The sequence below is a fragment of the Lygodium microphyllum genome, chromosome 6 (assembly GCF_053477565.2).
Source record: "Lygodium microphyllum isolate KBCC chromosome 6, Lygodium_microphyllum_v1.1.10, whole genome shotgun sequence".
In the NCBI taxonomy this organism is placed as follows: Eukaryota; Viridiplantae; Streptophyta; class Polypodiopsida; order Schizaeales; family Lygodiaceae; genus Lygodium; species Lygodium microphyllum.
Window position 1 is genome coordinate 154,120,077 of NC_141140.1, and position 12,273 is coordinate 154,132,349.

General features: G+C 42.5%; 1 protein-coding gene across 1 annotated transcript in view; it reads right to left on the minus strand.

Annotated features, from left to right (window-relative positions):
• Positions 1-4,520: 4,520 nt before the first annotated feature.
• Positions 4,521-12,273, minus strand: part of LOC148035309 (uncharacterized) — an 85,608-nt gene continuing 77,855 nt past the window's right edge. The window contains exon 2 of the mRNA XM_087680799.1: positions 4,521-4,870. Coding sequence (XP_087536925.1) covers positions 4,521-4,870 — 350 coding nt within the window. The remainder of the gene's footprint in view (positions 4,871-12,273) is intronic.

Sequence of the window (12,273 nt, forward strand, 5' to 3'; positions counted from 1 at the left end):
ATGCTCTTCCTATGGCAATTTTGTAAGGAGGGATGGCTTGATAGAAAGGATGATACCTTATGAAGATGATGAAAGATCTAATATTCTTCAAAACATGATTACTTTTGAGTCACAAGCGTATTTTCAACCCTGCGCTGAACAAGGTTGAATTTGGATAGTACAAGTTGCAAAGATGTAATCTCTAACATCAATAGAGGATGCTTTCCTTTGACGCCTCAAACAGAGAAAGCAATTAACGTCACATGATTCGAATAATGCTTTTTTTTAAAGCTTTCTAAAGCTTTTTTGAGGTGATGATTAGTTATAAAAGGCGACGAGGAGTTCATCAGCGGAGATAGGGGAAGCACAGCAAGAGATAAACAATGGTGCTTGTAGACGATGACTGAAAACGCTGCAGCAACGTGTGTTGAAGATGAAGCCGCGACGAAAGGTGACACATTAGCAAAAGAAGGATGAGGAGAAGACGATGAAAGCTGCAGAAGACGACGACTAGTGTTGACGAGGGGAAGACTGCAACGATCGAGGCTGTGAGGAAAAAGATGACAGTAACAAAGACAAAGGGTGGAAGCTTCAACGAGCTTTGAAGAATGAACGAAGCAGAAACGAAGCATAGAAGAAGGCATAAGAATGTAAAGACAAACACAAAGAAGAGGTGACAATTGAGGATGTCTGGAGCTGCTGAAGGCGATGAGGAGAAGCCGATAACGAAGACAACAACAGAAGAACAACGAGCTTACCTGAAGACAAAGAAACCAAAGTTGATGAGTCGGAAGACAAAGCGGAAGAATCAATTAGCAAGCTCGGAGAGTGACGAAAGAACGGACGACCTGTCTGCTGACGAGGAGCTATGACCATTCAATCAACAACTACAACATCTGAATTTTGACTCGGCCACCTGCTCCTCTTTGACCGTGAAGAAGATTCATGCTGGAGTATAAAGGCAACATCACAACTGTGGGGCTAAACGAGCTTAATTTTGGCGATGTCTATCCCGAATGTATCAAAACCCTTACTACGAGTGTGCTGAGTACTGCTTCCAGCGCATCTTTCAAGCCGCATTGTAACCTCTCCTGCCGTAGCACAAGAAGATGCTGGTGAATTAAGAGAATAAATAGCCCTCCAACTTGTCTATTGACTACGATCAATGGCCGTATGCTAAACTGGGTTGACGCTTAAAATAAGGAGTCGCGAGTCTAATCACACCTCCGTCAGCAACAAGTACAGACTAATTTCACCACTCTGAATTATCGCTCACGTAGGATCACCACGAATTATTATTAATATTTCTCCACATTCTGACTATCCTGCCTTTCTTTCCTTCGAATTCAAGGAATATGCTAAAGGTAACTTGTCATGATGAAGATTAACACCAATCAAATCAAATCGGAATCTTGAGATTTATGTTGTTGATGCTGCTATAGTCAAACCTTTAAATGGTTCTGCAATAAGTTCGAGTTCCCAATAAACAATCACAACTGGAAAAGCTAATCGAAGACTATTATCTTCATCACAAGTTGTATTTCAAGGTGGCAATAACCTATCTCTGAAAAAGATGTTCTGAAGGAATATTGTGATGGCATACTAGAAGATGCAATCAAATTTGTTTATAAAGAAGGGTCTTTCTCATCTTTCAAATCCTTATTACTTGGAAGTTCCTTCTTCATCAATACCAAATATACTTCAATTTACCCCCTCTTTTCATGCATATCCATGATGTATAAAGCTCTCTTGTGACTAAACTTGGGAATTCTCTTATGAATTGATTCATTAAACTTCTTCTATTATATCCCTTGTGTGTAGCAATCAAGAAATCTATGTATGAGAACATATCGAGAAGATTGAAATCTATGTATTCCCACTTCTTCTTATCATGCCGACACATGAAATCATTTGAATGAGAATCCTAACCATTACTTCACTCCACGTATTTATCTTGACTTGAGTACTCTTCTTAATCTTTTTGCTCCCATCTTGCTAAGTGTCCCTGCGGTGAGCAACTTTCACGAACCCCCCATGCGAATTCCGTGCAACACTGTCATCTCATCCAAATCCATCAACTTTGTAAGGAAGGCAAAGCACTCTACAGAGAGGCTTTTCGTGAGTAAGACTGCAAGATTTTGGTCAGTTAAGATCTTGACAAGGTTAATAGGCTTGTCCTCAACAACCTCACGAATGAAGTGATACGGTTTTATCTTCGCATGGAAGATCAGATTCTTAGCTAACTGGATAGCACTCATAGAATCCGAATGCAATGTAGAGATAAGATTTGCAATACCAAGGTCAGCAACCAAACGACCCAACCAAATGGCCCCCTGGTAAGCCTCAGTGTGGCTGAAACATACTCGGCCTCTGTAGTAGAAAGGGCCATGCATTTCTACACCCTAGACATCCATGAAACAGCACCTCCAGCAAAAGCGAACACATAGCCAAAGGTGGACTTCCTACTATATGCATATCAGATACAAGAAAAGAATAGAGGGTACTAGACTTAGCATCACGTGCAATAACAATATTCCCATGGGTAATCTTCCTTGAGGAATCATCAAAAGAGACCATATAACGTACATCATCCGAGGTACTAGTAGCAGTAGAGATAAGACTCTTCTGGAGAGTTGATACATGACATACATCATGAAGAGTGAATATGCTGCTTGAATCAAAGCATAGTTGTGGACATTGCCAATACTAACTATCTCCAATGCCAGGTCATTACTCAAACCGATGTATCACTTATACTATAATAGAAGTGAAACCTCTTTATGAGGGGTCACATGAAAGAAAGCCCCTAAATCTATCAAACCACATTGAGTATATCCTAACAACAAAGCATCAATCTATTTTGAACCATCAAAGAAGAGGCTGCCAATATAATATCATCAGAGTCAATAGGCTGTACCACATTAATCTCCTCAATCTTAGTGCTAGACTTGCTAGGCACAATGGCACGATCATCATTCTTTTCTTGCACTTTATCTTTTTCCTTTTCCTTATGCTCGACTTCATATATTTTATGATACTATGGCCGAATATGACTTGCTTTCCCATAATAATGACAAGTAAGACCAGACTTACAACCATCGGACTTACTGTGAGACTATCCACCACATGTCCTAGACTAAGACTGATTAGAGTCTCTAATATGCCATTTCCACCTTGTTGGCCTCTTATAGTCAATTCATGTGACATATGGGAAGCATCCACATTATTTCTATTTATCTCTTTTGTCAAGAGAGCACTCGCAATGTCCTATAATCTCATCCCATCATCCTTAGCACATAGAGCCCTATGGAAAGTACCCCACAACTCAGGTAGAGTACCAAGCAGAAATAAAGGATGTAAAGTATCCTTTAACTCAATCTTGTATAAAGTTAAATGGCTAATAATGGAGTGAAACTCATTCAAGTATACAGAAATAGAAGTCTCTTCCTTCATGCAAATGCCTATTAACTGTTTCAACCAATACATTTAAGTGATTGGACTCTACTTGCCATAAAAATTCTTAAATTGTATCCAAAGCTTATATATAGTCAAATTTTCAGTTACAACATTGTAGTGAATCTAGTTAGAGAGTGATAAAATGATTGTAAATTTACATAACTCATTCTATTTATCCCAATCCTTAACTGCAATATTTTTGGATTTTGCATCTCCATTTTTGAGTGATCTAAGGTGTTGTTGCTAGTATGACTGAGCTAAATGTTCACTCAAGTGAGCTCAAGGTATGCCCAATGATACATTGAACAAGCCTCAATCGGCCCTAGTAGATGTTGGAGCAATGAGAGATTGACACATGCCTTGAAGGTTGAAGATATGGCTACCCTAACTGTGAACTACTGTAGGTATTTGAATGCAAGCTAGGATTGAGCTCAAGCTCTCGAGGAAGATGGCTTTGATACCAATTGAAAAGAGTGAGCCTAGAGTGGAAGTACATGAGCGGAAGCAAGAGCTATGGTGGAAGAAGTTAGAGAGAGAGAGAGAGAGAGAGAGAGAGAGAGAGAGAGAGAGAGAGAGAGAGATTCTCAAGGTGAGGGCCCACAATATTGTGCATAAGATGAAACTAGGGTAGAAAGTGTCATCTAACAATCCTCCATTATAATTTGTTTTTCCATGTTTCGTAAGTATTTCTGAATGGCCAAACTATTTATATCATATGGAGCTCAAAGAAAAGATATTGAGACATTTGGCATTTTTATGAAGTAGCCATAGTTATAAACGGAAGGTTTACAAAAAAGTGATAGTCCATGGGCTAATAGAGTGACTCTCAAAAATGCATTGATTTAAAGTTTTACAAAGTCCAATTTAATATAAAAAGATTTACATGGCTCAATTGTTTGAGTGACATTAAGCACAATGATTTCAGACCTCTCGAGATGGTGAAATTTTGAAGGAAGCGCCGAGGATGCAACTGGTCAAAAGCCAAAAACTGGTCGTAGGAGCTGGCCAGGTAAAACTCAACTCCCGTTTTCTTTTGCCGCTACGCCACATCACATCACATCAATAGAAAGGAAGGATGATCATAACTAATGATTGCAGGGCGGGGCGAACTGGGCCGTGTGGATGGGCAACAGGGGGAGGATGTCGGGGCTGGTGTAAGTGCGGCCATAACGCACGCCCTTGCTGGCGGGCTGGATGAGGGCGCCCGGGAGCACCGTGCAAAGGCCAGGCGCCGGAGAGTCCATGAGAAGACCAGCAGGGTTGACGATGCGCTGGTTCCAGCGCCTGTCGCTGCAGTCCACCACCAGCAACTCCAGCGGGCAAGCGCAGTTGTTGATCACCTGAAACTCGATCAGCGACGTCACCACGTTGGACGAGAAGTCCTGCAGTATCTGCACGTCCGCCGCGGAGCACGCCGCTGCCGCTACTAGTACGCCTGCAATTCATGATAACTAGTGTGTTATATGAAAGTTCGTGATCGATTAAACATATTTTCTAATCGATGCATGCAGGTAATCACTGACGATCAACTCACCAGCACGGCTTGCACCACCTGCCCACACAAGCATTAGCCTACCGGCCAGCGCCATCTTATCTGTTGTGTACTCTCTATCTCTTTCTCAGATTCTGTTCGTTGCGCCTTGTAATATTTTACATGGTATCAGAGCCTAGGGAGCTCTAGAGATCGGAGAGTGTGCAAGAGGCAAAGGCTTCAAGAGCAAGGAGAAACTATGTCGACTTCCAATAGTGGTTCTGGCGCATCAGGAAGCGGTACAGGAGGTGGTGCTGCTGTACCGGCTATTCAAACACTGAGGATTCGTCCACCAACCTTCAGCGAAGGCAAGTTAGATGGTACAAACTACACCTTGTGGAAGTTCAAAATTACAACTATCCTTGATTCTTATGAGCTTCTGGAGATTGTGGTAGGGACTGACGCAGAACCACAACCTACCCCCGACCCATCAAATCCTAGTGTGATGATTCCTCCGAATGCAGATCTTCTACGAGCTTGGAAACGAAGGAATGCAGATGCATTGTGTGCCTTAGTTACAAGCTGTTCTGACAGTATTTTGACTTTGATTCAGCATACAACCAAAGCGTTAGAGGCTTGGAATGTACTAAGGAGTCAGTATGAAACACGAAACCAAACAAGGATTCAAAACTTGGAGAATCAACTAGCAGCGGAGAAGTTTGCTGAAGGAGAGACGATTGAAGCATTCATCACTCGAATTAAGAATCTGCGCGACCAGATGGCTGGCGCTGGGATACAAAAGACTAGCGAAGAGCTAGCTCGGAGGTGTCTTTGGATTTGTCCACAAAAGTTTGATGGACTAGTAACTGCCCTTAATACTCAGGTGAGACCTCAAGCTTTGACTTTTGAGGAGTTTTGTGCATTATTAATGGAGGAGGAGTTGAGGCTGAAAGCTCGAGAAGGAAGCAACAATGGAGATGCTGCATTCTCTGCCAATGCAAAAGGCAAAGGTGGTTCCTCCACCAAAAATGATGGTGACAAAAAGAAGAAGGGCGGCAAGAAGAAGTTTCAAGGAGAGTGCTTCTACTACAAGAAGAAAGGATATGCAATTGCAGATTGTCGTGTCAAGAAGGCAGATGAAAAGAATGGTACCCTTAAAAGTAAAGGGAAAGAGATAGCCAATACGACTGAAGCAGAGTTGGAATTATTCATGGAAACCATTGAGAAAGTGTGCTCCTCAGCGCAAGAAGAATCTACCACTGACTCATGGGTGTTGGATAGTGGGGCCTCCCGTCACATGACCAACAAGAAAGGTCTATACAGTTCTATGCAACCTCTACAAGAATCCATCACTGTGACAGTTGGAAATGATGCTAAATGCCCTGCTGCGGGCACATGTACTATTTCTTTTGTTGCTGCAAATGGTGAAGTAAAAAAGCTTTCAAATGTGTTGTATGCTCCCGAAATCAGGAGAAATCTGTTATCAGTTGACTGCCATAACTGATCTTGGTCATGAAGTGAGGTTCAAGAAGACAGGTGCAGAAATTCTTGATAGTGCTGGCACAATTGTTGGCAAAGGAGAAAGAAGGAACAACCTGTATGAGCTAAGTGCTCTTACAGGCATCGCTGGAGTGGGCACAAGTAAGCTTTGGCATGAAAGGTTTGGACACATCGGATTTGCAGTGTTGAAGGAGATGCAAAAGCAAGGTATGGTTGCTCACCTGCCTACAATAAGTGAATTGAAGGAACCATGTGAAGCTTGTATGATGGGCAAGCAACAGAGAAAGGCATTTCCACAAGAAAGCAAGAATAGAGCACAGGCTCCTCTAGAGTTGGTGCATGCTGACTTGTGTGGTAAGATGCCTACACAGGCCTTGGGGGGATCTTCTTATTTTATGTTGATTATCGACGACTACAGTAGGAAGATGTGGGTGTACTTCCTTCGTGATAAGGTTCAAGCTTTTGGTAAGTTTAAAGAATGGCTAAAACTTGTTGAGAATGAAACATGGAAAAGTGTGAAGAAATTTAGAATAGATGGTGGTGGTGAGTTCAACTCAAAGGAGTTTGAAGGCTTTTGCAAGAGCAAAGGGATCAAGCGTCAATTGACGATGCCTCACACACCTCAGCAGAACGGTGTTGTGGAACGCAGGAATCACACCATTGTGGAGATGGCAAGATGCATGCTAAAGGGCAAGGGATTGCCTAATCATTTTTGGGCTGAAGCTGTTAATACTGCAGTCTACATTCTAAATCGGAGCTACACAAAGGCTCTCAAGGGAAAAACACCCCATGAGGCTTACACTGGTAAGAAACCATCTGTCTCACATTTCAGAATTTTTGGATGTGAATGTTATGCACATGTTCTAGATGAGAAGAGAAAAAAGTTACAACCAAAAAGCAGAAAATGTATCTTCTTGGGTTATAGTGATGAGTAGAAGGCTTACAAATTATATGACCAAGAGGCAAAGAAGATCATCGCGAGCCGTGATGTGGTTTTCAAGGAGAAGCCGCATACAGTGGAGGAGGAGAAGGCAAGTTCTTCCACTTTATCATCAAGCAAAGAAGTAGTCCACTATGAACCTGTCCCGAGAGCTATCCCTATCCTTAAGGAGGAGGAAGCATCATCTTCAGATGATGAGGAAAAAGTTCACCAACCTGACATTACCCCACCGGAAAATCCATTGCCGCACTGTGTGAAGCAGCTCTATGACCACAATAATCCTATGCCTGCATCTGTTGAGGAGAAGGCAGATGGACCAATGAGGTCTCAGAGAATAGAGGAGCAAAGGAGGGCTTCTGCTCACATAGTCAATATGGCCTTGATGGTTGAGATTATGAGAGAAGTAAAGGAGCCAACTGACTTAGAAGTGCAGATCCATCATGGAAGGCTACTATGCAGGTGGAGTATGACAGCATAATGAAGAATGACACTTGGGAGCTAGCGGAAGGTTATTGGCACCAAGTGGATCTGGAAGGTAAAGTACAAGGCTGATGGTACCTTAGAAAAGTACAAAGTTAGACTGGTTGCCCAAGGATTTTCACAAGTTGAAGGGTTTGATTTTCAAGAGTCATTTGCGCCAACTGCCAGAATGACCACTATTCGCATGGTACTTGCAGTGGCTGCCCACAAGAAGTGACCAGTGTACCAAATGGATGTTAAGTCAGCGTTCTTAAATGGTGACCTCAAGGAGGAGGTGTACGTGGCTCAGCCACCAGGGTTTGAGGCCCCCCATTCTGAGAACAAAGTGTGTAAGTTGAAAAAGGCATTATATGGGCTGAAACAAGCCCCCAGAGCATGGTACCAGTGGATAGATAAGTTCTTTTTAAACCTAAACTTCAAAAGATGTGCCTCAGATGCTAACTTGTATGTTTACAGGGATGGTAAAAAGTCTGTAAGCATTATATGGGCTGAAACAAGCCCCCAGAGCATGGTACCAGCGGATAGATAAGTTCTTTTTAAACCTAAACTTCAAAAGATGTGCCTCAGATGCTAACTTGTATGTTTACAGGGATGGTAAAAAGTCTATAGTGATTGTCCTATATGTGGACGACCTTCTTATTACAGGTGACTATGAAGATATGATCAACCAAACTTGAAAGGCTTTGAGTTCTGAGTTTGAAATGACAGACTTGGGCTTGCTACACTATTGTTTGGGGATTGAGGTCTAGCAAGAGCCAGGATAGATCTTCATCTCTCAGAAGAAGTGTGCATGGGAGATCTTGAAGGCATTTGGCATGACCGAGTGCAAGGAGATAGCTACACCTATGGAGGTGAATGCAAAGTTATCCGTCGAGGATACATCAGCACTAGCAGACATTGGGAGGTATAGGAGGTTGGTCGGCAGTCTGATCTACATGTGCAACACCAGACCAGATATCAGTTTTGCTGTTGGTGTTTTGAGCAGGTTCTCAAACAAACCTCATGAGAGTCATTGGAAGGCTGGGATGCGGGTGCTCAGATACTTGAAGAAAACTCTTGACTATGGTATCACATACAGTTTTGGAACTTCTCTTGTGGGGAACTGTGACTCAGATTGGGCAGGAGACAGTGATTCCAAGAAGTCAGTTTCTGGTTATTGTTTCTCTTTGGGTTCAGGAATTTTCTCTTGGATTAGTAAGAAGCAGCCAACAGTGGCATTGTCTTCTACCGAAGCAGAGTACAAGGCAGCTTGTTTTGCTGCATGTGAATCAGTATGGTTAAGAAGGATTCTATGGCATATGGGAGTGCAGGACGAAGAACCAACTGTGCTGAAATGTGACAATCAGAGTTGCATCGCCATTGCCAAAAATCCAGTGTTTCATGCACGCACCAAACACATAGAGATCCAGTATCAGTATGTGTGTGATTTGATGGAGGATGGGATAGTGGAACTGGTCTACTGTCCAACAGAGGAGAATGGAGTAGATATCTTCACCAAAGCACTTACGAAGGATTTGCTTCAAGTTCATCTTCAGAGACTCGGCATTGGGATGAGGAGATAGTTCACTATGGGTGGACATTGAGGGGGGGTGTTAGATATGATCAATGCCCCACCCTCATTAGGTGCTACCAATGATCCATGGTGCTCAAAGTTGTAAGGCCCCCATTATGAGGAGAAGCCAAATGTGAGCCCGGACATTGGTTGAGTCCTGAATTGTATATCAGATGAGGTCTATGTGACCGGATGGCAAAAAGGTGACCGTTGTGGGTCTAATCTTTGGGTTAGACGGAGTGGTTAAGCTGGTAGCAACTCGAGGCGCACTGCATCGAGTTGCGGGGTAAGGGAGTTAAAAGGGGCCCCTATTGTGGGGTCCAGGGGTAGCGCCCCCGACCTTATGGTAAAGGGAATATTCCTTGGAATATTCCCTAGCCGACTAGTGGACGCTTATATGGTAGGTCGGTCAGGCCAACCTCACGGCCTTCGGAGGCTATAAAAGCTAAACCCCTTCACAGCCGTCGATCACTTATCTTTCACCCAGTTAGAGTTGTTGTTCCAGCTAGCCTTAAGCTCTTCACCTATCTTCTATCTAGATCGCCATCTAAGCTTCACACAGTGGAAGCGCACGGGTGGACAGAGCCATCTTTGTATCAGTTGTTTGGAGTTAAAGAATCTATTGATTCTTCTCTTATCTGTTGTGTACTCTCTATCTCTTTCTCAAATTCTGTTTGCTGCGCCGTGTAATATTTTACAATGTGCCTTACGTTGTGGTGACCAGATTATTAGATGGAGTTATGCATAATAAATATATTTATAAAGTACATATTGATGCTTAAAATTTAACTATAATATTATGCTTTCTACAGTAAGGAAGCTGTAAATACACACATCCAATTTATCTATTTTGATACTATTGTTTTGTAAGGCCTAGAAGGTTGGAATATTGTTTTGTAAACCTTTGTTTAGGTTTGCTAGATATAAGTTAGAAAACATTGGATCAAAAACATAAAATTCATATAAGAAAAGCAAAAGCCCAAAAAGGAGATACTTTTCAATGTTATTGTTTAGCTCAATGGCTGAATAAGAATTATAAATACATGAATGAGAGAGGTGCTGATCCATGCATAGAAGGATATTTTATCAATCTTTTGTTGTGCATGTCTTCTCTAATCTTGTCTTATTGTCATACAATTTTATATCCATACTATGAAGATAGATGAGATCCCGTAACTTCATGTCTTCAAGAGACTCTATGCAGGACATGACAAGATAGGTTGTAGGATATTTGGAGACACTAGCAAGTTTAGATGTAGTGGCTTAATCACATTTTGGTTATAGTAGGTAATGAGGTTGAACTCAAGGGCAAGTCAAATAAGTCTATGATTATGAGTAAGAAGGCATGTGATCATGTGTAGGCTGTAAGTAGGGAACTTATGAGACTTTCTTATAGGGTAGGAAAGAGAGGAAAAAGGGAGAAAAGGAGACACCATTTTAGCATAAAGGATAGGCAAAAATGGAGAAGACCATGCATGGAAAAAATGTGGAGAAGAAGGGGACTAAAAACTCATGTAACTTGAAGGCCTTGGTAAAGAGAAATAGGGTTGAACACTTCTAGACTTTCAAGGCATTGATTGGAGGAAGAAAAGAAGTTATTTGTGGATTATATGAGCTATGGAAAATAGGGATAAGATAGTATATTCATCCTATATATTTCTGTTAACCCTCAAACAAACGAAGGTGGAAAATCCAAAAAAGCTAAAGCAGAAGACAAAGACAAAGGCCAAGGCAAAGAGAAACGGAAGAAAAAGGCGCACAAGGAAAAGCGCAAGTCAAAACTTTTGTAAAAGAGCGCAAGCGCATCATGGTTTAATTCAAGGAGCGCTGGGCTCTCACCCGTGCAATTTGTAAATGTAGACGAGCGGTGGAAAGGAAGCTAGGAAGATAGAAGGACAATGGGAAAAAGGGCCTAGGCTACGGCCGACCATGTAAAAAGGGGAAAAGGGAATGACCACCCAAAAGGGATTTAGGGTTTTGTATATAAAGTTGAAAAGTGAATGAGAAGCTCATTCTTGTGTGTGGCCAAAAGTAGCTCTCCTCTTCTTCTTCTTCTTCTTCTTGTTCTTGCTTGCTTGAGCTTGTGCTTAAGAGAGGGAGTGTGAGGGAGTTAGTGTGTGAGGGTGAGGGATAGGGGAGGAGAAGCTCTCCATATTCTCCTCTCTTCTTCTCTTCTCTTCTCTTCTCTTCTCTTCTCTTGTCTTGCTCGCGGCAATGGAGCTTGGAGCGTGGAGCTTGAGGATTGAGCTTGCTTGAAGCTTGCACTTGGATCGTGGAGCTACCGGAGTGCGCGGGAGAGGAGCTAACTCGATCGGCATGAAGGTAAGCTCACTACACCCATAGATATGGACGGCGCATCGGTTATGTGAGAGGTAGCCATTAGTGCTCCACTTGGAATGCTTGAAACAATAAGTGGTCCGTGGGTCTTGGCGGTTGAGCGAAAGCTTCCACATTTTGGTTCCGTTGCCGGGACCAACGGATTCAAGCCTTGAGTGCTTGCGCGCTTCAAATCGAGCATTGGAGTAGGGTTTTCCCCCGAACTGGTGCTTGAGATAGGTAGGAAGTGAGGGGGTTGAAGATGGTATTCGATCTACTTGGCAAGTAGGTTCTTTGATTTTTTGAGATTTATGTTGTGAGATGGAGTAGTGTAGGTATTTACTTTGTGATTTGGATACATTTAGGATAGGAAAAAACAAAGAAAAAGAAACAAACATTAGGGTTCTCTGTTGCTGTATAACAGGCTAAAACAGGGAAATAGGGGCACAGATCCTTGGAGTGCCATTTGATTCGAGCACCACAGTGGTTCCAAGCATGTGGCATTCCCTTGTAGTGTCTTGCACCTATCTGGAAGGTGTTGGACGATTCGGTGTAGTAGACATCGATCTAGAGGCATCG